At 44.0% G+C, this 24,055-nt stretch overlaps 1 protein-coding gene across 1 annotated transcript; it reads left to right on the forward strand.

Annotated features, from left to right (window-relative positions):
• Nucleotides 1-449: 449 nt before the first annotated feature.
• ERO1B (endoplasmic reticulum oxidoreductase beta) lies at nt 450-23,782 on the forward strand. The gene is made up of 16 exons (XM_005881352.2): nt 450-591; nt 1,671-1,762; nt 3,705-3,788; nt 5,069-5,110; nt 6,831-6,913; nt 8,741-8,814; nt 10,757-10,877; nt 11,008-11,054; nt 12,045-12,056; nt 13,255-13,281; nt 14,858-14,950; nt 15,281-15,527; nt 16,564-16,633; nt 18,553-18,639; nt 19,570-19,703; nt 21,757-23,782. Exons 1-16 carry the CDS (start codon nt 450-452, stop codon nt 21,815-21,817), a joined length of 1,416 nt encoding a protein of 471 aa, XP_005881414.1. The 3' UTR covers nt 21,818-23,782.
• The last annotated feature ends 273 nt before the right edge of the window (nt 23,783-24,055 follow it).

Here is a 24,055-nt window from a genome sequence, read left to right on the forward strand (position 1 = left end):
CTCTTGCACGCCCCCCACTGGGGAGCAAGCCCGAAACCTGGGCATGTGCCCTGACTGGGAATCGAACCGTGACTTCCTGGTTCATAGGTCGACGCTCAACCTGGCGGGGCAGTGGGACTCTTTGTGATCCGCACAGTGCATCCCAGGGTGCTCGCTCCTTTGTCGTATAAAAGTGAAGCGCAGGGAGCCCCGGGAACAGGAAATGGGGAAACTTAGTTCTTTCATATACTAAATCGGAAGCAAGACAGTACAGCATAAAGGAAAACGTGGATTTTTTTTTGAGAAAAATATTCTATTCACATGAAATCATTGAGATGAATATATTGAGTACATCTCATGTGACCTTTTGGTTTTGAATTCCACCTACACAATCCACTCTCCGCGTCTCCAGACCAGGAGTCTCTGCTCCGGGTCCGAATATCCAGCCACGCTTCACTGTCTCCACTCGGATGGATGCCGCCGAGGCATCTCAAACTCGGTGCACCAGGAACCAGCTTCCCGATCTTGCCCCTCGAACCCCCTCGTCCCAGTCTGCTCCCCGCTATGCCTGCTGCAGCCACCTCACCTCTCGCTGTTCCTCAGACGTGGCAAGTGCGTGCTTGCCTCGAGCCTCGATGCCCCACACCCTCTCCTGGGGTCTTCCTGTGGTTCCCTTGCTCCCTTAGGTTTCTGCTAAGGTGTCACCTTGTCAGACTTGTCCCCTTACTCAACGGCTCCCTTCTCTGATGATACAGAATGCAAGCCACACCCTCCACCTGGCTGTGGACTTCATGTCCCTCTCACTGCGTGAACCCCCCAGGGCCTTCCTGCCTCGCTCGGGTGTAAGCAGCACTGTATCAGGTCCCTGTCACCTACCTGTCCTAGCTCCGTGCCCCTGACATCCTCGGGACCTCCTGAGTGTGCGGAGTGCCTTTCAGCCCGTTAACACTGATGTTGCGACTTAGGTGGGGAGCCCCTAGGTGGGCGCAGGGTGGCCTGGACCTCCAGGAGGGGGCTCCAGAGAAGCTCTGAAAGCTACGGGGTGCGCGGTGGGCTCCCAGGTGGGCGAGAACAGAGACGAGGTGGTCCGTCGGGTGGCTCGGAGGCGAGGAAGGTCCGCCTCGCCCCTCCCAGTGCCGTGCCCTGCGAACCTCTCCCATCTGGCTGTTCCCGAGCTGTCACCGTTACGAGAACCCAGTAAACATGAGTGGAGTGTTTTCCTGAGTTCTGCAGGGCGTTCTAGCCAATTACCCCACCTGAGAAGGGGGTCCTGGGAAACCCCGGCGAGTAGCCCTCAAGTGCAGGGGCCCGGGGTCTGGGGCTGGCCTGTGTGGCCAGGGAAGCCCTGTGAGGCTGAGCCCTTAATCTGCGGGCTCTGCTCCAACTCCATCCAGGTAATACCAGAGCAGAACTGGGCCCAGTTAGTGCTGGAGAGCTGGTTGGTGTTAGGAAACACTGGATTAAATCTATGTTTAGGCCTGGAAAGAGCATGCAATGTCTTTCTTTTTTACTGCTAAATAAAAATGTGTAGCTCTTCAGAATGGGTCTATCTAATCCTTCCGTTGTTTTTTATTGAACTGACCATAGTAAAAAGGGGCTACTTTGTTATGTATCTTTTTTTTAAAGTATATTTTTATTGATTTTTTACAGAGAGGAAGGGAGAGGGATAGAGAGTTAGAAACATCAATGAGAGAGAAATGAGAGCATCGATAACTTTAACACCTACAAAATCTTCCCCAAAATAAAAAAGTTGCAAGAGCGAGACTACTTCCGTTATTACAAGGTATGGGTATAATTTTTCATTCTGTTATTTCCAAAGGTTTTCATATCACTGTCTACAGGTGTGACTCTTATCACCCATTTAAAGACTCAGGTTTGACTCTCCTCAGCACCTTATGTGTATCTTTTATCACTGGAATGTATTAAGTATTACACTGAAGACCTGTTAGCCTTTTTTTTTTAATGTATCTTAATGAGCAAATATTGGCTAATTTGAATGTACAAATTATCTTTTTATGTTACTAGCACAGGTTTTTTAAGGTTCAAACATCATTTACATATTTTGAATTTTATAGATTTTTTAAAGACGGGGGTAGAGAGAGAAGCATCAATCGGCTGCCTCCTGCACACCCCCAAGCGGGAATCGAGTCGCAACCTGAGCATGTGCTCTGACCTGGAATCAAACCGGCCACCTTTCGGTGCAGGGGACGATGCCCGTTGAGCCGCCCTGGCCAGGGCTGAAACCTGTTCGCCTTTTTAAACTCTAAGCATCTGCACCCTCTTCCTCTGCTTGGAGAATTCTTCATCTTTCACTTTCGCTTTTGAGGCAGAGACTCTTCCTTCACAGAAGCTGAAAGGGCCTCGGACCTTAGGTTCTGCCACCCACACACCTGCCCAGGCGCTGAGCCGAGCGGGCTGAGGGCAGTGTCCTGTGCCAGGTTGCTCCCCATGTCAGATTCCACATTAGCCGTTCACCTGGGAGCCCCGGCCAGGCTGGGGGTGCAGGCCAGCGCCACCCCCAGTCACCCTGCAGGGTCGGTTCTTAGCTCTAACCGTGGTCACCTCCAGGCCCTGACAGAGCAGCCAGAGCAGGTTAAAGGCCGCAGCAATAAGGCAGGACGCAAGGAATCGCGTCTTAAGTTTTGGCCTGGGTTGGGGCAGCGGCTGGGAGGAGGGGGGCTAAGGGATGGGGGAAACTGGGGGACATCTGTAATGCTGGGAACAATAAGAAAGAGAGAAAGAGAAGAAAAATAAAGACAGAAAGAGAGAAAGACAAAGACTAAGCAGAAAGGAAGGCGGGCGGGCCGGCCGGCCTGGATTCTCCCCGGTAGCACTCACCACACTTCGTTATTAAAGAAACACAAATATGGGCTGTCCCCCAAAATGTCTACACACTCTGAGTAATTACAAAGGCAGTGATATTAACATGCATCTCATGTTCAAAAGTGAGCTCTCAGCGGTTACAGTGTGTGGACATCTTTTTTGGGGGGGGACACCCTGAGTATAATTTCTGTTCCTCCCGGTAGATGGTGAGTTGGGGGGGGGTGCTTTACCTTCATCTTCCCTGAGAGCCCACCCAGCGCTGACAGGTCGTGGGTGCTCAGACGCACCTGTTAGGTGAGGGGGCTTGGGAGGCCCTGGGAGAAGTTGGGGTGTGGAGCCCGAAAATGCTTTCCGCTTCTCCAGATGCGCCGTGCGCTCGGTTTCATTCCTTTTCTGAAGTGTCAGAGGACAAAGCGCATCATTCATTCATTTATTCATTCATTCATTTATTTTTACGTTTTAATCCTCACCTGAGGATATTTTTCCATTGATTTTTAGAGAGAGTTGAAGAGAGAGGGAAAGACAGAGAGAAACATTGATGTGAGGGAAACACATCGACTGGTTGCCTTCTGCACCAGTCTTGACCAGGGCCCGGGCCAGGGAGGAGCCTGCCACTGAGGTACGTGCCCTTGACCAGAATCGAACCCGGGACCCTTCGGTCCTCAGGCCGACGCTCTATCCGCTGAGCCACACCGGGTAGGCGAGCATCGTTTACTTTTAAAAATGAACATTACATCTGGGAGCCTGGAGCACGGCAGGCGTTTAAGTTCTGAGCCACGCAGGCGCCTTGGGACAGGAGGCTCCTCCCTCACCCTGTCCCCCGCCCCAGCACGGGGACCCCGAGGACAGCCCTGCAGAGCCGGCACCGCGCGTGCTCACGGGGACGCGTTCTTTCTCTCCAGGTCAACCTGAAGCGGCCGTGCCCGTTCTGGGCGGAAGACGGCCATTGCTCCATAAAGGACTGCCACGTGGAGCCGTGTCCAGAGGTAACTCGTGCAGAGCCAGCGGCTGCGGGGACGGGGCCGACACCTGGCTGACCCACTCCATGCTCTCTTGAGTCTGCTTCTTGTTTCAGAGGCAAAGAAAATGCTACTGGACCTTAAATCTCAAGTTTAGAGTGGGAATTAAAGCGCATAAAATAGGGAAATTTCAGGCTTGGCATTAGGTCTCCAACTGGTCTTCTTACAATAGAAAAAAAAGGTTACCCTTATTTGTAATGAAATGTTACATTTTAGATTTTGTTTTCTGACATCTAGCATAATTGGCTATATTCTTTTTCCTTAGTAATTTGTTATGAGCCATATTTTCATTTGACTTTTTGCTTTTCTTACCTAACCAGTTAGTGTAGTTTCTTGTCCTTAAAAGTATGACAAAACTATCCGAACAGATGTCCTTCCTAATGGGAAACATTTAAAAAATATATTATCTTCATTTTCCTTTAAGAATATAGTGTATTTTTAAAGTTTTTAGTTTGTAATAATTTCAGGCCTAGGGAAAAGTTGCAATAGTACAGTTTCCATATACTACTTATTCAGATTCCCTAAATGTTAATGTTTGTCACATTTGCTTTATTATTCTCTCTCTGTATATATTAATTAATATCATTATATTCTGAACCACTTAGGTATAAGTTACAAACATGATCCTTTATCCCTGAATATTTCAGTATGTATTTTCTTAAAAACAAGATTATTCTCTTATCTAACCACAACATAATTAGGAAGTTAGTATTGACTTGGTAAGAAAAAGGCTGCACCTACATGCAGTTCTTCTATTGGTAAACTCTAGGTAATCGTATGGGCCAGAGAACTTACTCTTGCCATCTACATTAACCCAAAATTGCCTAAACTGTAAGTGTCAATTTAGAGCAGAAATAAAAATTGAGCATAACTATTTCAAAAACTTTGAAATTTTTAAAACTTCTGTTTTTGGGGTAAGACCGTTTATGGAAAAAGAGATCTAGTCATTTTATAAACCTAAAAATTGTACAAACTATTAAATACTGCATTGAGAGTGTACGTTAGAGTTGTTTTGCTGCTCGGATTTTGTGTGTGTCATTCAGTTTTCTATCCTATAACTTATAGTCTACATTGGTGTAACTCCTCACCTTTCACCTCAAAGAGGTAGTATAGTTACAGCATTTGAATGACAGTGCATTTTCTCCTATGGAATAAAATAGCCCTTCTAGTAGAGCAGTAGCATTACTAGTTTGTGAAGAAATCTCAAAAAAATGAAATTTTAAAATTTTTGTTGTTGTTCTTTTAAGAGTAAAATTCCCGTCGGAATTAAAGCTGGGATTTCGAACAAGGTGAGTCATCTTCTTCGCTGCCTATTTCTTCTTTACGTGGGGCAACATGCTTACTGCTGGCGGGGTGCAGAAGAGCGCACGATGTATATTGATTTCAGAGAGGAAGGGAGAGGGAGAGAGAGAGAGAGAGAAACATCAATGATGAGAGAGACTCATGGATTGGCTGCCTTCTGCACATCCCATACTGGGGATGGAGCCCACAACCTGCGCATGTGCCCTGACCAGGAATCAAACCATGACCTCCCGGTTCATAGGTCAACCACTGTGCCATGCTGGCTGGGCAGGGAATGGATACTTCTTTATTAAAATGCCTCTTTATTAAAGATCACCCTTTCCTCTTCTGAGCATGCCTGATTTACCGTGTCACTCACATGTGTCTAGACACAGTACACCTGTCGTTTTCCACGATGGCACGGACACGTGAAGGTCCTCAGGCCCTCCCCTCTGCTTCCTTGTGATGCGTCATTTCTCCACTTTCTTCCGGCTCGCTCCCTCACCAGGTCTTTTGTTCACGTTCACACTCTTTTATTTATTATTTTTGTTTCAGATTTCAAGTAAACAAACAAACAGTATAAAGACAGTCCTTCTGGACTCCTTCCCACCCCCATTCCGGGTCCTCCCTCCCCAGAGCTGGACACTTTTCTGAAGTTGATTTGTATCCTTCTGTGATACTTTTTATTTTCATACTTTATTGTACATGTGTCCACAGCATGTATCGAGCTTTTTTATGACATCTTAAAAGATTTAAATACCATATTTTTATATTTCTTCAGGTTAATACATTGTTTCAGTATATTTGTCTTTGTGTGTGTGTTTTGTTAATCCTCACCCAAGGATATTTTCCCATTGATTTTTAGAGAGAGTGGAAGGGAGGGACAGAGACAGAGAGAAACATCGATGTGAGGGAGACACATTGATTTGTTGCCTCCTGCACGTGCCCCAACCAGGGCCAGGTAGCCGAGGTACGTGCCCTTGACCGGAATTGAACCCAGGGATCCGTCAGTCCTCGGGCCAAGGCTTTATCCACTGAGCCAGACCGGCTAGGGCTTCAGTCTGTGTTTTTACTGAGCATTATGCTTTTTTAAATGTTGTCTCTGTTGATATGTCGTCTTAGTTCACTTTTAACAGCTGCATGATATTCAGTTGTATGACTGTCTCATGTTCTGTATTGATGGTCATTTCAACTGTCTTTGTTTTTTGCTGTTACACACAGCGATGCGATGCCCTCGCATCTCTGTCTTCTGTCTCATTGTGTACCGCGTAGGTTTTCCTGGATCTGTAGTAGAAATAAGACTGCGGCCCTGGGGTTGCTATCTCAGCACCCAAGATGGTGCCGATAACTCGGAAAGTGGCTGTGCATCGTTCTTGTTTCTGTTTGTCACTGTTGCTCTGGATGGGTGTCCGCGGAGGGACTCCTGGTCCAGGGTCATGCTGTCCTGCAGCTCCTGATCTGTGTGGTCGGACACGTTCCCCCGAGGGCTTCTCAGTGACATCCTCGCCAGCTTGCTGACTGTTTTCCATGTCTTTGCTTACTAATTAGGTAGAAATCTGTGACTCGTTTTCATTTGTGTTTCTTACTTCTTTGAATAATAGGATGTAGCTATAGTTAGTGTTATCTCGTCATTGGGAGACTGACTGTTCTGCCAGCTGAGCCAGAAATAAAGAAAGAGGAAGGGAATGATTTTTCACTAAAACTTGTTTATGGTGAACTTCCTTTCAGTACTTGAAAGTGGCCAACAATACCAAAGAATTTGAAGACTGTGAGCAAGCTAGCAAACTGGGAGCAATTAACAGCACATTGAGGTAAGTTTTGTTTTAGTATTAAAATTATTATGTTTATATCAACAATCTCCTGTTTTTCTTGTGATGTAAAAACATCAACGTCTCAACTAATTATTTTATTTTTGTTAATCCTCACCCAGAGGATGCTTTTCCATTGATTTTTAGAGAGAGTGGAAGGGAGAGGGAGAGACAGAGAGAAACATCGATGTGAGAGAGACACATCTGATTGGTTGCCTCCTGCACACACCCCAACCAGGGCCAGGGAACCTGCAATCGAGGTTGGTGCCCTTGACTGGAATTGAACCCGGGACCCTTCAGTCCTCGGGCCAACACTCTGTCCACTGAGCCAAACCGGCCAGGACTCAACTAACTTTTAAAGGAAGAAGGTATTCTTTATCCTAAATTCCATTACAGGCTTTGCTTCCTCTTCTTGGCTGATTTGCCCTGAAATCTCTAAATCATCAATAGTCCCCCCCTTCAAAGTAAAAATCTAAGATTGCTAGTGGCGTGATGAGTCTGTTCTTCCTGATTATTATGGGAAAAGAACTGGAACCTCTCAGTCTTCTGTAAATAGCACCTCCATTTATCTATTACATTTTGAATGATAAAGGTTACTATTAACCATTAAATTCCATAGATGTTTTTTCTGTTGCGTTTTCCGTATTTGCTGTAAGTATAAACCTGCTTTTTGAGGGCCAACATAAATAATTTGTACATAGTCTCAGGTTATGCAATGTAAAGTGACTGAACATATGTAGTGAGTGGGGAAGGGAATGTTACAGAAATTCTTTTTAATTTTCCTGTTTGTTTAGAGTTAATATTATAATTGTTTACAATAAAGTTAGCAATTTCATTTATAGTATTTATTTAAAGAGAAACTTTAATATAGAAAAGTAGAAAGGATAATATAATAAATACCTATATATCCTCCACTCCAAATGAATAAATATTAACATTTTCTACCTCTTGCAACTATTTTTAAGAAAAGAGAAATAGCCAAGATATTAAAATCCCCCATTGCTAGCCCACAATCCTGCTTTCTTTCCTTCTTTCTTAGCGGTAACTACGTCATGCATTTGGTGTCCACCCAGGCCATGTTTTTATCACATATATGTATGGTTCTGTGCAGACGATTTTATTTTTCCTTTTTGTAAATGACACGATATTATATTTCACATTCTGCAAGTTTTCTTTTCACACCACACATTTTGCTTTCTAGATCTATCCATGTTAAACATGGAGATTTATCTCATTTTTTTGACTGATGAATAGTTTTCATGATATAAATATACCTCATTTTACTTCCTTATCCCCCTCCTGATGGGCATTTAGATTGTTTCACATTTTTAAAAAAATATATATATTTTATTGATTTTTTACAGAGAGGAAGGGAGAGGAATAGAGAGTTAGAAACATCGATGAGAGAGAAACATCCATCAGCTGCCTCCTGCACACCCCCTACTGGGGATGTGCCCACAACCAAGGTACATACCCTTGACCGGAATCGAACCTGGGACCCTTGAGTCCGCAGGCCGACGCTCTATCCACTGAGGCAAACCAGTTAGGGCTTTTTTCACATTTTTTACTTAGATAAACTGCTACCATGAGCTTCCGTGGGCATGTTTTTTTGATGCACACTAGCAGTTAATATCTGTGGAAGTTCATATTGATATCTGTTTTTCATGTAACTCCCATCATCCTGCATGTGACCACTAACTGAATTTGTGACACCATCTAACTAATAGAGCAGTGGCCTCAGGTTATCTGTTTTTAATTACACTAGAAAACAGTGTTGTAATTTTCAACTCCAAGTTTAATCCTTTTCTCTTTTATCCCTCCTTCCCGTAGCAATCAGAGCAAAGAGGCTTTCATTGACTGGGCGAGATACGATGACTCACAGGATCACTTTTGTGAACTTGACGGTAATAAAATCAACTCCTGTATTTAAATTATTCTTGAACCTTTTTCCAAGATATTGAAATCAATCAGAATGTCAGCAGTTGTAGGTCTCTTATGCTGCATGTTGCTCTGTGGACCTTTTATCCATAATGGCTGTTGTTGTGAGCCTGTGTTCCAACCCCGTGCCCTCTGTGTATGACCCTGGCCTTCACAGCTGTCTTATCTTAGGACGTGTGGTCACTTCCTGTCTGAGGAGACCATCTCAGAGAGACCGAGTGACTTGCCCAAGGTCACACGGGAGCAAGAGGCTGGGACGGGGTTTCCCCCCGGATCTGACTGAACCCAAAGTCTGTATTCAGTCACTGCCACTCCTTTTATAGAAGGCAATTGAGGTGACTCTGAACTTTTTATCTATTGGAGACTATTCCCAAGAATTGTGGGAAGTAGGCCTAAGTCCTTCATTAGGCCTTTATCTTTACTCTTACGAGTCGCTTGGAGTGCTGTGTCACTTATCTAAATCACTGGGTTAAAACAGAAATTCTAAAGATCCACCCGGGTTCCCGGAACACACCCACAGCCCTCTCTGCCTTCGTGTCCTGTCGTTACCTGACAGGAAGGTGATCCCTGCAGATCAAATAGTAGCTTTTTAAATAATTCAGCAGTTTACGGCCAGCTGCTGTCCCTCCCTCTCTGTTTTATTGTTTTGTAATTGTCTGTATGCATGGCTTGCTTCTCCCTTTACTTAAGGTTTCTGCTCAACTGTCACCTCGCCAAAGCCTGTGCCACCCCCTGTAAGGCAGCAGCCACTGCCGCTGTCCCAGTGCACCTGCTCCCCCGGGAGCTGGCAGGAGCGCCCGGCCCGTGGCCGAGTTCACCTGCTGAGATCTGTCCGCCCCACCAGACTGCACCCCCGAGGGCAGGCCCAGCCTCTCTGTTCGCTCCCGTAGCCCCAGTGCCCAGGGCAGCAGCTGGACATGGGCCGTGTGCGATGAGTGTTCGCTGGATGAAGCAGTTGGCTCATAAATAACCTGCATAACGGGATAGATGTTTCTACTTTTATATTTTCCCTCAAAACATGTTCATTAATAAGTTAACAACATTGTTTAGCACAGTAGATTTTAAGTCAGGCTGTGCTTTGAAGCTACATGGGCGCTTCATATACTGTCGGTTCTCCTGAGTAAGTTACGTTTCAGCAGGGATAGAGTTGGTGATGGAGGGCTGTAGGCTCAATCCTGAGGATGGAAGGGAGGGAGGGAGGGAGGGAGGGAGAGAGGGAGGGGAGGAGAGAGAGAAAGATCAATGTGAGAGAGACACATGGATTGGTTGCCTCCTGCATACACCCCCGATGGGGCCAGGGACAAACCTGCAACCCAGGTACGTTCCCTTGACCAAGAATCAAACCCCTGGTGCACGTGGGCTAACGCTCTAACCACTGAGAAACACGGACCAGGGCAAATTGTGACTTTTTAAAAAACGAGACTATTGTGCAAGTCTAGGAATGATGAAATTTAAATCACAAAGTTATTGAGCCATTTACTTCATAAGTCAGAAGTAGAGAGTAGCAGGATCTCTATTTTTAATACAACATATGCTAACAAAATAGATGTTTTTAAGCATGTGTCTAGACAGGTATAGACTTAGGGAAGAAATAAAAGAAAATCTTAAAACAAGTGATGATTCGGCTAGGTCTCTCCGCCCGGGCGGTGACGCTGAGAGCACCCGAGCGCCTCTGAGGAGGCGAGGGCCCTGCTGGCTGCCCAGAGGAGAGGGAGGCGGGCTCCTCTCAAGTCCAAGTTCCACAGGTCCCCGGTCAAGTGCAGTCACAAGTGCGCTCTCCCCTCCCGGTGAGGCCGGAGGTACTTGAAGCGGGTGGCCATCCTCGACGCGCCTGGAGCCCTGTTTGCTCTGTGATGCTGAGTCCGAGATAGTGAACCAGGGGTGGCTCATGCGTTGTCTCTCGTTCAGACGAAAGGTCCCCAGCTGCCCAGTACGTGGACCTGCTGCTGAACCCCGAGCGCTACACGGGCTACAAAGGGCCGTCCGCCTGGAGGGTGTGGAACAGCATCTATGAAGAGAACTGCTTCAAGTAACTGCGGGGAGGGGGACGGAAGGGGGGTGGACGGAGGGCGGGGAGGACGGACAGGGTTTCTCTTGGGAAAAACTACATGACAAACGCAAACCGTCTCACGTCTGAGTTTTGTGTGTGTGTTTTTCAGGCCTCGATCTGTTTATCGTCCTTTAAACCCGCTGGCACCCAGCCGAGGTGGGTTTTTAAAGTACATTTTCATGCTTTTAGAGATTGTTTATAAAATGTCTTTATAACTAAACTTAACTTGAGAACGTTTTCAACTGTTTTATGTTTTGCTTAATTTGAATGATCAAAAGTGTATGAAACGCTCGGAGTTAAGGCTCAAGGTTTCGACATGCCCCCCCCCACACACATGCTTTTATTGAGCACCTGCTATGGGCCAGGCCCTAAGCCAGGGGCTTTATGGGAAATGCGTTAGAACATGTGAGTCATCATCTATCGGCAGTTTCCTGAGGAGCCAAATAGAGTCGTGGAACTGCTGGAGCGAGGAGGAGGGAAGGAGCCTGCTCTACAGAAAAGAAAGAGGGAGGAGAGGAGAGAAGCAGGAACAGGAAAGGGAGGCAAGGCTGGGCGAGGGAGAAGGCAGCTCCATGAAGAATGAAGTTGCTCTTTTTTTTTTTATTAAATATATATTTGTATTGACTTCAGAGAGGAAGGGGGGGCGGGAGAAGCATCGATGTGAGAGAAACATCGATAGCCGCCTCCTGTACACCCACCACCGGGAACCAAGCCCGCAACCTGGGCACGTGCCCCGACCAGGAATCAAACCTGTGACCGCTGAGCCACACCGGCCGGGCGGGAGCAGCCATTTAAGACGGAAGCATTCCTTTATGGAAACCACAGTGTGCAGGGACCGTCCTGGACGTGGTGACTGAAGCAGTGACTTTGTCTAGTTGTTGGCTTATTATCGAAACGAGTGATCTTTCTGATTATTTTTAGTTGCTTTCTGATATTATCTATTGTATGAAACGTGAAAATCTTGTGCTTTTTGTCCTGTATTCTTATTAAGAAGTTTCATTTGCAGGATAACTCACACTGACCAAGGTTCATGTATAATGGATAGTTTAACACAGTGAAGTTCCATCCCATATTAAGATTAATAGGATTAGAATTGGAACTTTGTAAGACATTTTCTAAAACTTTGTCTATTATTTTCTCTTTCAGGAGAAGATGATGGTGAGTTAAACTCTCGTGGTTTTGTTTCAAGGAGAGGAAATGTTTTTAATGATCAAAAACACTGTTTTTCCTCTAGTTCAAAAGAAAGTGTTTATCTTCCTTTTTTTTTTCAGAAAATAGCTACCAATGGTTGGTGACAAAATTGAGTATTTTTAATAATAGAAAGTTATCCTATGTTAAAAAAAAATGGTAGAAAGATCATTTCCCCTGTGAGCGCTAGGAAAGTTAGGGTCTCCCTGACACCCTTTCTGGGGGAATTAGGGAGATGATAGAAGCCAGATTACTGAGGACCTGGGGCTAGACTTTCCTATTAGCACTTGGGGTTTTTTGAATAAAAAAGGGAGATAATGAATGATTCTTAGTACGAGGATGTTGAATGAGTGACTGTAGGAAGATGGAGATTTGCAAAGTGAGTAGACCTCAGGAGGCCCGGTAATTTCCCACCATCTACTGGTAATTTATCCCCTGGATTCCTGCTCAGCTCGTGTGTGGTGAGGTTTGCTTTTCTTACGTAAAGTAAAATCAGGATTGGTAACTCCGGAAGAGCATTAACTGTTTCCATTTTATTCACTGCCATTTCGTTCTTCAGTAAACAACAGTGTTGGTCTAGAAATAGTCCTTTCGCGTTGGTGCTCAGATAGGTCACAGCCCTCTGTGTTTTAGTCATTCACTTTTCTGAAGAATGTCTTGAAAATGAAGGGAATTAAAAACTATAAAAGTGTAATAGTCTTAAATAATTGAGGAAATATACCTAGCTTTACTGAATCAGGAAAAATAGAATAATAATGAGATTTTTGTATTAATTATAACTCACTCTTTTTTCTGGACTTTTAAAAGAGTGCTATAGTTATCAAAAGCAAATTTAAAATTGTTAAACTCTCTCTCCATACTTATGAATGTTTAAGTTTTCTAGTGAATAAGATTCATAAAACATTTTGACTGGAATGTTTTCTCAAAACTTTTACTAGTCAAAATATCACTTATAAGAACATTCTCCCAATACTTACATTACCTTTGGGCTTTATTTTCTAGACCCATGTCTCTATTTTTCTACTTCACATGAAGTAGTGGCCATTTCTAGAAATAGTCCTTAATCTGCCATAAAATATTTTATAGACTTAATTTATTCAAATATATAAATGATTATTTAAAATATGTTAACCCAGTTCTGTATGTGTGTGTGTGTTCTTTTTTAAAGGAGAATCATTCTACACGTGGCTAGAAGGTAAATACGTCTGCGTTTTAAATGTATTGGGTTCTTGTAAGAAATGTAGTGATTTATTGAATCTATTTTTGTAAGTTTTGGGATTCATTGCCTAGACAACTAATTTTGAGTGTTGAAAAGAAAAGCACATGTTTTAGGTTATTATGTTCTGGGAGGCAATTACTTGAAAATGTTGAGGCCCAACCCAGCATCATGGAAATGCACCGGCGCTGTCACTGGTCCCCAGTCCGGCCGCTCTGCTTGGATGCTCATCCCGACTCGGTCCGTGACCGTCCTGAGGCCTGAGTCCACGCAGACCTTCCTATGGAAGGAAGTACTTTTTCTCCACGAAACAGAGGGAAGGTCCATTTGAATTCACATGTTAATATAATCTGAACTTGTCTAGTTAAAGGATAAAGCAGTATAGATCCTGCCCTGGAGGGCGAAAGGCCTGGAGGGAGGAGAGAAACCAAACTAGTCTCTTCCTCCTCATCACTACGAGGGCTTTTCTCCACGAAACAGAGGGAAGGTCAATTTGAATTCACATGTTAATATAACCTGAACTTGTCTAGTTAAAGGATAAAGCAGTATAAATCCTGCCCTGGCCGGTGTGGCTCAATGGATAGAGTGTTGGCCTACAGACCAAAGGGTCCTGGGTTCGATCCCAGTCAAGGGCCGTGGGGGCTGCCACGGGCATCCTCGGTGTTTGGGCCTCCACAGCCCAGCATTTTCTGCTTGTTCTGCCTCTAGGCATCATCCAGTGCACTCTGTTCGGAAGTCGGAACCTTATTTTCTCTTGAGAGAATCTGCACCCAATCGATGTGTTTCTCTCACATCGATTTTTCTCTCTCTTCCTCCACTCTCCCTAAAAATCAATGGAAAAATATCCTCAGGTGAACATTAACAAAAAAACGAAAACAAAAGCAGTATAGATTCCAATATACTAGATGCTTTTGCATGCTTATATTTTCTAATATTGAAAATACTAGAAATATAGAATATTAGTGGAAAGCTGACACATTCTAGTGGGACAGATGGTGAAGGAGAACTAGAGAATGCAAGGCAGAGGGACTCAGAAGGTTTTTAACCTGAGTTCACATGTTAATATAATCTGAACTTGTCTAGTTAAAGGATAAAGCAGTATAGATCCTGCCCTGGAGGGCGAAAGGCCTGGAGGGAGGAGAGAAACCAAACTAGTCTCTTCCTCCTCATCACTACGAGGGTGAAAGAACCTCTCCAGGGCGGGGGAGGAGCAGGCTGCCCTGAAGCCAAAGCAGGACTTGGTCTAACCGTGAAGCAGCTGCGCTGTTGCCTTCTGGGTAATGTGGGGGCTGCCACGGGCATCCTCGGTGTTTGGGCCTTCGCAGCCCAGCATTTTCTGCTTGTTCTGCCTCCAGGCATCATCCAGTGCACTCTGTTCGGAAGTCGGAACCTTATTTTCTCTTGAGAGAATCTTGGCCTCATTATTTCATACCATTTTTTGATTTATTCTTCGTGTTCTTGAATCTTAACTTTAAAAATAAGCCTCTGTACGGAGTCCTCCGTACTTCTGTTACCTAAATGGATGTGGTGTCTTTTTCACTATTTTCCTGAACAGGTTTATGTTTGGAGAAAAGAGTCTTCTATAAGCTCATATCGGGACTTCATGCCAGCATCAATTTACATCTGTGCGCGAATTATCTTTTGGAAGGTGATCAGATTTTTATGTAGAAATTTGCCTTCTTTCCGTGTGAAAACTGTTGGGGGAAAAATACACATTCTCTATTTTTAAAAACTCTATTAGCCCTAGCTGGTTTGCTCAGTGGATAGAGCGTCAGTCTGCGGACTAAAGGGTCCCGGGTTTGATTCTAGTCAAGGGCACATGCCCGGGTTGTGGGCTCGATCCCCAGTAGGGGGCATGGTTCTCTCTCATCATTGATGTTTCTCTCTCTCCCTCTCCCTTCCTCTTTGAAATCAATAAAAATATATTTTAAAAAATCTGTCTATTAAAAGTATATCGTGTTTTGCTCTTTCTCTTTAGAAACCTGGGGTAAGCCCAGCTGGGGACCTAACATCAAAGAATTCAAACGCCGCTTTGACCCCGTGGAAACCAAGGGAGAAGGCCCGAGGCGGCTGAAGAACCTGTACTTCCTGTACCTCATTGAGCTGCGGGCCTTGTCCAAGGTGGCCCCGTACTTCGAGCGCTCGGTGGTCGATCTGTACACTGGCAACGTGGACGATGACGCCGACACCAAGACCCTCCTCCTGAACATCTTCCAAGACACAAAGTGAGACTCGCGTCAGGGCTGGGAGGCCCGCCCCGTGTCTCACGAGGCGGCACCTGAAGGACACACACACACACACACACACACACACACACACACACACGGGCCTCGGGAGGTTCTTTAGCAAAAGGGAGAGTCAAAGCCCTGGCTGGTGTGGCTCAGTGGATAGAGCCTTGGCCTGCGGACTGAAGGGTCCCAGGTTCGATTCCAAGGGGGTGTGCAGGAGGCAGCCGATCAATGATTCTCTCTCATCGTTGATGTTTCTATCTCTTGTTCTCTCTCCCTTCCGCTCTGAGATCAATAAAAATATATTTTAAGAAAGGGGAGAGTCGGAAGATAGACGAGGATGGCCAGGACAACAGCAGTCTTTGACGTGTTTTCTAAAAATGTTATCTGAAAATCGTCTAATAAAGCGTCATTGCACTTTTATACTTGAGAATAGGCTATCTTCTTAAATATAACTTTAAATTTTATGTAGCAACATTTAATGCTACTTTAATGTTCTTTCTACCCATTTTGTATTCCAGTCGCTATTGAAGTTCAGGTGATCTCATGTTAGATACCTGTGTATGTTAGATATCAATCGATACTTAAGGGAACATGATTAGCCTTACCTTCTAAGAATGTAACCTTTAAAAAAAAATGCTGGATCTAAAACTTGAGTTTACCAGTGAAGATGAGCATGGAGCAGTGTTGGATTAAGAAGTGCTGAACATAAATTATGATTAACTTTTAAAAGATGCTGTAAAATATTAAGAGAGTGATATACATTGTTCACATAAATTGTTTTAGTTCATTTTTTAGATTATTTTTATCATATAATTTCTTTAAAACATTACAAACTTATACATTCTAAAGCTATCTTTGTACATTATAAAGCTTGCTTTAGTCTTATTGAATAGTGTCTATGTGAACTTTCCTAAGCCTTACATGTGAGTAAATTATGATTGATTTTAAGTACCCGTCAAAGTTCTCCCAGGGCTCTAGGACCCAGCACTGGAATATTTCGCCTGCCACTTACAGTCCTGTATTTCCTCAGGTCCTTTCCCATGCACTTTGACGAGAAATCCATGTTCTCCGGTGACAAGAAGGGGGCCAAGTCGCTAAAGGTAAAGGTTGCTGACTTAGGGACCGGGCGGGAGCGGTTCGCTGGTTGAGCTTTAGTCCTGGTCCCCCCACTCGCCTGTTCGCTCTCCTCGCTGGTGAGCGATTTGCTGTGAGGGATGCAGTCCCCCCGCCCACACTTCCTTTCTCTCTCATCGATGTTTCTAACTCTCTATCTCTCTCCCTTCCTCTCTGTAAAAAATCAATAAAATATATTTTTAAAAAAATGCTGGATCTAAAACTTGAGTTTACCAGTGAAGATGAGCATGGAGCAGTGTTGGATTAAGAAGTGCTGAACATAAATTATGATTAACTTTTAAAAGATGCTGTAAAATATTAAGAGAGTGATATACATTGTTCACATAAATTGTTTTAATTCATTTTTTAGATTACTTTTATCATATAATTTCTTTAAACATTACAAACTTACACATTTTAAAGCTGTCTTTATACATTATAAAGCTTGCTTTAGTCTTATTGAATAGTGTCTATGTGAACTTTCCTAAGCCTTACATGTGAGTAAATTATGATTGATTTTAAGTACCCGTCAAAGTTCTCCCAGGGCTCTAGGACCCAGCACTGGAATATTTTGCCTGCCACTTACAGTCCTGTATTTCCTCAGGTCCTTTCCCATGCACTTTGACGAGAAATCCATGTTCTCCGGTGACAAGAAGGGGGCCAAGTCGCTAAAGGTAAAGGTTGCTGACTTAGGGACCGGGCGGGAGCGGTTCGCTGGTTGAGCTTTAGTCCTGGTCCCCCCACTCGCCTGTTCGCTCTCCTCGCTGGTGAGCGATTTGCTGTGAGGGATGCAGTCCCCCCGCCCACACTTCCTCCCCAGTCCTTCCTCGCAGACCCTGCTGGGCGGGTCCCAGCCATCACCATGACTGTGACCGAGGGCAGCACCTTGTAATTTCTTTGAAGGGCAGTGTTCTGAGGGTTCTCTCACTTTACAATCACAGTGTGTGTGTTGTTTTGATGCATCTTTGAAAAAAGCATGAGCTGTAATCCACGTTGAAGGCAAGAAATAGTTTCTGTTTCTAAAGTTTATTTTATGGACTGTCACAGTTTATGAAACTTGTGTTTTGCCCTTAGAGAGCAGCATAGGAGGCAGAGAGTGCCTTTTAACCTGTGAGGCCAGCAGGAGACTGTATTTTAGGGACATTATGAAACCTCACGTGCAGAGGGAGGTCTTCGCTTCCTTTGCTTACAGGATGTACATTAAGGAACACACGGTGCCCCTCACAGTATAAAGGTGTTTGACTGGCTGGCAAATAGTAGCATGTGCAGTGCCCAAGTTCAGAAAGCTCCAAAACTGAAACATGCTTCTTGTGTTTGGTGCAAATTAGTTAGCAAAACCTGACCTGATGTAAGACTATTTATAGTTTTTTTTTTTTCAATTCTGCTCTGTGTAAATATTCTTGCCTGTTTGTGTAACTGTTCTTACAGACACATGAATGGGTTTGATTACAGGGTGTTGCGCCACACTCTGGTGGAGTGTTTCGTAATAAATAGTGGATGCACTGTGTTTCTAAAGTCTGAAAATTTTGAAACACCTTTGGCCCCAAGCTATTTCAGATGTGGCTATACATGAACTAATAAATTAGCATTGAGTGGCTCTCCATTGTAAGAGTTTCTTGGTGTTTCTGAAATGAAATGATTTAGCCACAACTCTATTTTAGTTTTGGAAATTTGGTTTTTTTTCTGCTATACAGTTTGCCCTTCCCTCTGCCCCATCACCCCACTGGTTGCCCCACAGATTGGCCCTGATCGCAGGCCAGGCCTCGGGACCCTACCCATGCACGAATTTTGTGCATCGGGCCTCTACTTTACTAATAAACTTCAAAACTTTTATTTCTTATAATTCAGACTAACACAGTTTCCTGTTAAATGTCTGATTAGAACACAAATGTTTTCTGCCCGTTAGGAGGAATTCCGGCTGCATTTCAAGAACATCTCTCGCATAATGGACTGCGTTGGGTGTGACAAGTGCAGGCTGTGGGGGAAGCTGCAGGTTTGTGTGTTGCCTTCTGTTTGAAACTATTGCTAACCTTACACTTTCCCACGAGGAGTTGAAACTTTTTATTAAAATGCCCTCCTTCATTGGATTAGAGACTTGAAGTGTGGTTTTTCTGTGTTAGAGATGAAAAAGTTAGTATTAAACGCTGTGGCTTTTATGTGTATGTGTAAGGATGTCTTTCCTATCACTCTCTGTTAATGGTTTGGTTTTAGTGCGTCTGTTTCTATTGGTAGAATCTCAGATTCATTTCTGAAGTTGGGGGTTATAAATTGAGAACATTAGTATTTCATATACCCATATCAAAGGTAAATACAATTATACAAAAAGACTTAATCATGAAGTTTTGGTCACTGAATCTGTTTCAGTGATAAAAAGAAGGTCACCTCGTCACAAAATAGGAAAGTTCTGCTCATTTCCCTCCACATTCTGCCTAAAAAGGATTGATATTTTGTGGTTTTTTTTTTTTTTTTACAAAGATGACAAGTCAGAAAATCAGTAGACAGAATTATTCTAATGGTGGCTACCCAGAAATCACAATCTTTCTTCTTTTTCTCTAGTGTTTATAATTAAGAAATTACTAAGTCTAGGTCTCGCTAATAATTTTTAAGTTTAGAGTTGCTAGGGCCTGTAAAGAAGGCTTTCAAGATTACTTACTGAACATCGTAATCCTACTGTGATACTTTTAGGTTAAAAAAAGGCATTTTAGTAATTTGGAATCGAATGGTATGTGTGAAGTTGTTCAGCACATAAACTGACATGTGCACATCTGCCAGGAAGTAGAAACTGCTTTGCTTAAGTTTGATAAGATGGGGAAGTGAATGAAGTTCATGTGCATTTCCTGACTCACACCAGCAACTGAGTTTTCCTTTAAACCTCACAGTGGTTAGGATATGAATTGATCGTCTGTTTCTCTCTTTTCTTTAGACTCAGGGTTTAGGAACTGCCCTGAAGATACTGTTCTCTGAGAAAGAAATCCAGAAGCTTCCGGAGAACAGCCCATCGAAAGGCTTCCAGCTCACTCGGCAGGAAATAGTTGCTCTTCTCAATGCCTTTGGGAGGTAAGGACCGACTGGGGCTCTGCTGCCGCCAGCCACAGCTCTCATCTCTGCTCAGCTGGTTGGTTTTTCTTTGTTGCACGGACAGAGAGAAAACTTTTACAATCATACCTGTACCAGCCAGCTCTCCCCAGCTCTCAGCATCTGTGTTTGCCAGGGGTCCCCAGTTTGCCTTCTCAAGTTGGGGGGGAGGACGCTCTCCCCTAGAAGCACCCTCGTTAGCTGGGCGTCACTTGTTCAAGAACAAGAATGGGGACCGAGAGCTTGGTTGAGAGGTGAGGAAAGACAGAGAGATGAAACCTTTCATTGCTCTTCTTTCTTTTGTTTTTAATCCTCACCTGAGGATATGCTTATTGATTTTTAGAGAGAAGGGAAGGGGGGGAGAGAGAGAGAAACATCAATTGGTTGTCTTCTGTACATGCCCCAACCAGGGATTGAACCCCCACCTCAGTATATGGGACGACACTCCAACCAACCGAGCCACACCGGCCAGGGCTGGTCCTATTTCTTAAACCGAGGAGGCATTTCTCTCTTGCTCGTTCTTAGCCCGCTACTTCTGCATACAGATAGATATTTTGCTTTTTGTTGGCATCACAGATGGTTTCCAAATTAATTTGAATTTGCCTACAGAATTACGTGCAACACCAGCCTCCTGAGGAATACAGAGCAGGGAGAACTGAGTCAGAGAAAATAATACTAAGCTGCCCTGGGAAAAAAATGCAAAAAAGTCAAGAATTTAAAAAAAAAATAGGGAACCAAGTGATACGGGGATTATTTCTTATGTTTTCTTAACATGCATTTTTAAGTTAAAAAGAGGCAGTTAAATTAAAAATAAGTTATTTGCCCCTTCCCCATCTTAGTGGCAAAGTTTTCACCATGTTGCCTCCTTGTGTTTAAAGATGATGTGTAAGCAGAGGTTTCAAACAAGGTAGACATAGAATGTCCATCGGTAATTGGCATTTCATGAAAAATTCAGTCCACCCACTTATGGGGCCTGTAGTAAGATAAAACAGGAGAAACTGAGTTACATTTAAATTATTCAAAGTTAAATGAAAAATATTTTAAATAATTTAAGCATTTTCAATCCAAATAAAGTAACCTGAGAAAGAACATTAAACGGCCACCGACCCACTGTGGTTCCACCTGATTGCCTGCTATTACCTCTGTTGTCCTCTAGAGGGCGCCAGACTCAGAGCCAGGGCTGCTAGCGGCCTGGAGCCTGGCCCTGTCCCACTGTGGTTCCACCTGATTGCCTGCTGTTACCTCTGTTGTCCTCCAGAGGGCGCCAGACAGAGCCAGGGCTGCTAGCGGCCTGGAGCCTGGCCCTGCTCTGGCAAATCTAAAGAAAGAAAACATTCGATTTTATTGCATCCACCTTGAATTGTACAGAAGGATAACTGAGCTTATAGGTTTATTTTGTGATTCCCATTCCAGAGTCTCACTGCCTTCATTCATTGTTGATTAGGCACCATGGACATGGCTTCAGTGCTAGACAATATACACAGAATCTTTACCCTGAAAGACTGTGGAGCTGACAGTATAAAGCAAACTGGTGTGTTTGGGGAGCAGTAAGAAAAGAGCGGATTCCAGTGCTACAGCAGTCCCAGTGAACCATGATTGACTGACTGGTGGCTCTCAGTTTCAGGTCTTAGAGACAAGCAAAAAAAAAAAAAAAAAAAAAAATGAAAGAAAAGAGCGGGTATTTGGAGAGAAATGTACAAAATGAACTTATAGACTAAATATAAATGTCTTAAGGTTCTTTATTGTAATGAGTTAATCATATCACTGTTCCCATCATGAATCTATTGATAAGAAGTAACTGTCTTCCTTGGCCCCTTCTAAGCCAAGACCGAAGGACCATAGCTCTGTGTTTTATTAATATTTAATAAGGAATCACAATGTACTTATTTTAAAATAGAAGCTTCAATGTTCAGTGTTGAATACATCCTTTTATTTTGGATTTTGCTTTAATAATAGCCCATATACCATGTCAACCATTTGAACTATGTACACGTCATATTAGCGGTGCTAAAAGGCTTTCTTTTCCCTCCTATAGGCTTTCTACAAGCATCAGAGAATTACAGAATTTTAAAGTCTTATTGCAACACAGTAGGTAATAAAGGCTTTTCTATGTCTGGTTAGACATAAAGTGACTGTGAGGACTTTTCCTCTTGGACATTCAGCAGAAGGAGACTAACCTTCCGGGACTTCAAGAACTGAGCTCTTAAGGAGAAATGCAAATGTTCACTTGAATATTTATGATTCTGAATAGACTGTCAATTAGAGGTATTTATAAAGGAAGTATATACTTTTAAAACATGTAAGTTATGCTAATTCCGTGTTTAATTTCGTTGCCATCTGTTGACTGTTCTGCTATGCTGTTCGGTTGGAATCGGTTCTGTTCTTACTCTGTTATGCTTCATTTCCAGTTGTCAGACCTGAACGACTGTTTCCTTCCTGGTAGCACTGTGAACTGTCTGTGATGGGAAGGCGAGGCCGGGAGCGTTAGGGCTGGTCTCGGGTGGGGCTGGCCGGGGACCGCAGTGCCTGGCCGGCCTCGCTCTGTGTCACCTTCTAGCCTGCGGGAGTGCTCGTGTGATGGGTGGCCTTGTACGTGTCTAGTTTCAGAAGTCCCTGAAGAGTCCCCAGGACTTCAACTCCCACTTCATTGGTTTGTGTCTAAGTTTGTAGTTGCTGTTGTAGGTTTGCTTGGTCTGAAGGCCCTGCTTCGGTGAAGGTAAGTACCGCCGCCCGCACCGCCAGGCCAGGTCCTGAGTAAGGGCGGGCCCGGGCGTCTGTACTCAGAACCTGGACACCAGTTTCTTTGATTTTATGTTTCTTTGTTTCTTCTCCAATTTTAGAAATTTTCATTTACTCAAAACAAAACAAAACACAAAAATTGCATAAATATTTAGCAGTTCCCATCTTGATAAAATTTGAGTGGGAGTTCATGGATTTATAATGCCAATTTAAAACAGGATGTGCACAAAACTTACTATTTTCCATACAGGGAAGCATTTTTAGGGGTTTTACTTTGGAGCACAATCTATGCAATCCTCAGTCTGGTTTCCTCAGCGGGAGGTTTAAGCAGGTGGGTCAGTCAGCTCAAGCCTCTGGGCTGCCTCTCCCCTCTCCTCTCTCGTTCATGGCATGTAAGCCGCCCTTCGGGGGATCTGTGCCAACAGGTGACTCATTGGCCCTAAGCAGTCACTTCTAAACCCGGGATCCAAATGCCCTTAACATTGGAAATGCTGATCCTTTTAAAAGGTGTTAGGAGATAGAATGTGGGAAGGTGGCGCCTGTGTGGAGGGACTGAGGGCACAAGTAGGTTTCCTTGGCCTCTTCAGTCTTGTGTGAAGTCATAAGGCCCTAAACGCCCATGGCTGCTGGGCCCGAGTCGGAGCCGTGGCCACTGGGCTAGTGGCACGTTTTACAGTCAATGAGTTGGCTCCCCGTCTTTTAAAAAGACTTAGTCACCCTTGCAGGGAGGGGTGTGGTTGGAGGGAGGCAGGGCTCACTGGCTAATTCTCTCCTGACCTGATTTCTAACCGCTGTGGAGCTGGGCTTTGTTGGTGATGGTGATGTTTTTGTTCAGTCGAATGAACAGGCTGGCTGGATGGGAGCTGCCTCCACTTTTTCTTCATTTTAGGGGTGCAAGTGTCGTGTGGGGGCGAGGGGACCTTGGGGTAAACAGGTTGAAAAGTGATAATATTGCAGGTAAATTGTATCGCGGAGAATTACTCTTTGTGCTCATTCGGAGCTTAAGAAAATGTGAAAGTTTGCACTTGGTTTATTTTTCCTGTAAGCTTAAAAATCGTTTTGGTGGTGTGACTTCCTTGTTCCCTCAGCTGAAGACAAAGCCTATTATTTAAACTCGATTTCCTGCAGAATCCTTGGTCATTTCCATATATTGCTTTTTCTCTGTACTTTGATTTGCTTCAAACTTAGGCAACAACAATTGTACATTAGAGTGAGTTCTAGGCGATTCAGGTCTGGTTGGGGTAAAAGCTCTTTTCAAAGTTTAAACCGATGTTTTTTCACTGCCGAGAAAAATAAACAAATGAAGTCTATTTAAGCTGAAATTCATTTGCTTCACTTATTTTACCGTAAATCAGATGTGGGGGCAGCCTGCATCTTTGTGTCTGTGTTTCTTAAGTGGTTTATGTGCTCTAAGAATCTCTGTGTTGTGAGCCTGGTGGTTGGTGGTCATGTGATATAAGCTGCTTTTCCAGGTCACGTGCCTTTGCTGGGAAGTGATATAGGACACTGACTGCTTTGTAAACACTTGGCTGGTAGCACCTCTTGGCGTTGTGTCTTTATCTCGTCACCTGGTTGGAAACCTCGCACTGGGTAAT

The sequence above is a fragment of the Myotis brandtii genome, unplaced genomic scaffold (assembly GCF_000412655.1).
Source record: "Myotis brandtii unplaced genomic scaffold, ASM41265v1 scaffold679, whole genome shotgun sequence".
NCBI classification, from domain to species: Eukaryota; Metazoa; Chordata; class Mammalia; order Chiroptera; family Vespertilionidae; genus Myotis; species Myotis brandtii.

Excerpts from the sequence above, each read along its gene's own strand:
- ERO1B (XM_005881352.2), top strand. The coding sequence starts at position 450 with ATGGATGCCGCCGAGGCATCTCAAACTCGGTGCACCAGGAACCAGCTT. Across the intron at positions 5,111-6,830 it reads AAGCTGGGATTTCGAACAAG|TACTTGAAAGTGGCCAACAA; the intron begins GTGAGTCATCTT and ends ACTTCCTTTCAG. Across the intron at positions 18,640-19,569 it reads GGCTGTGGGGGAAGCTGCAG|ACTCAGGGTTTAGGAACTGC; the intron begins GTTTGTGTGTTG and ends TCTTTTCTTTAG.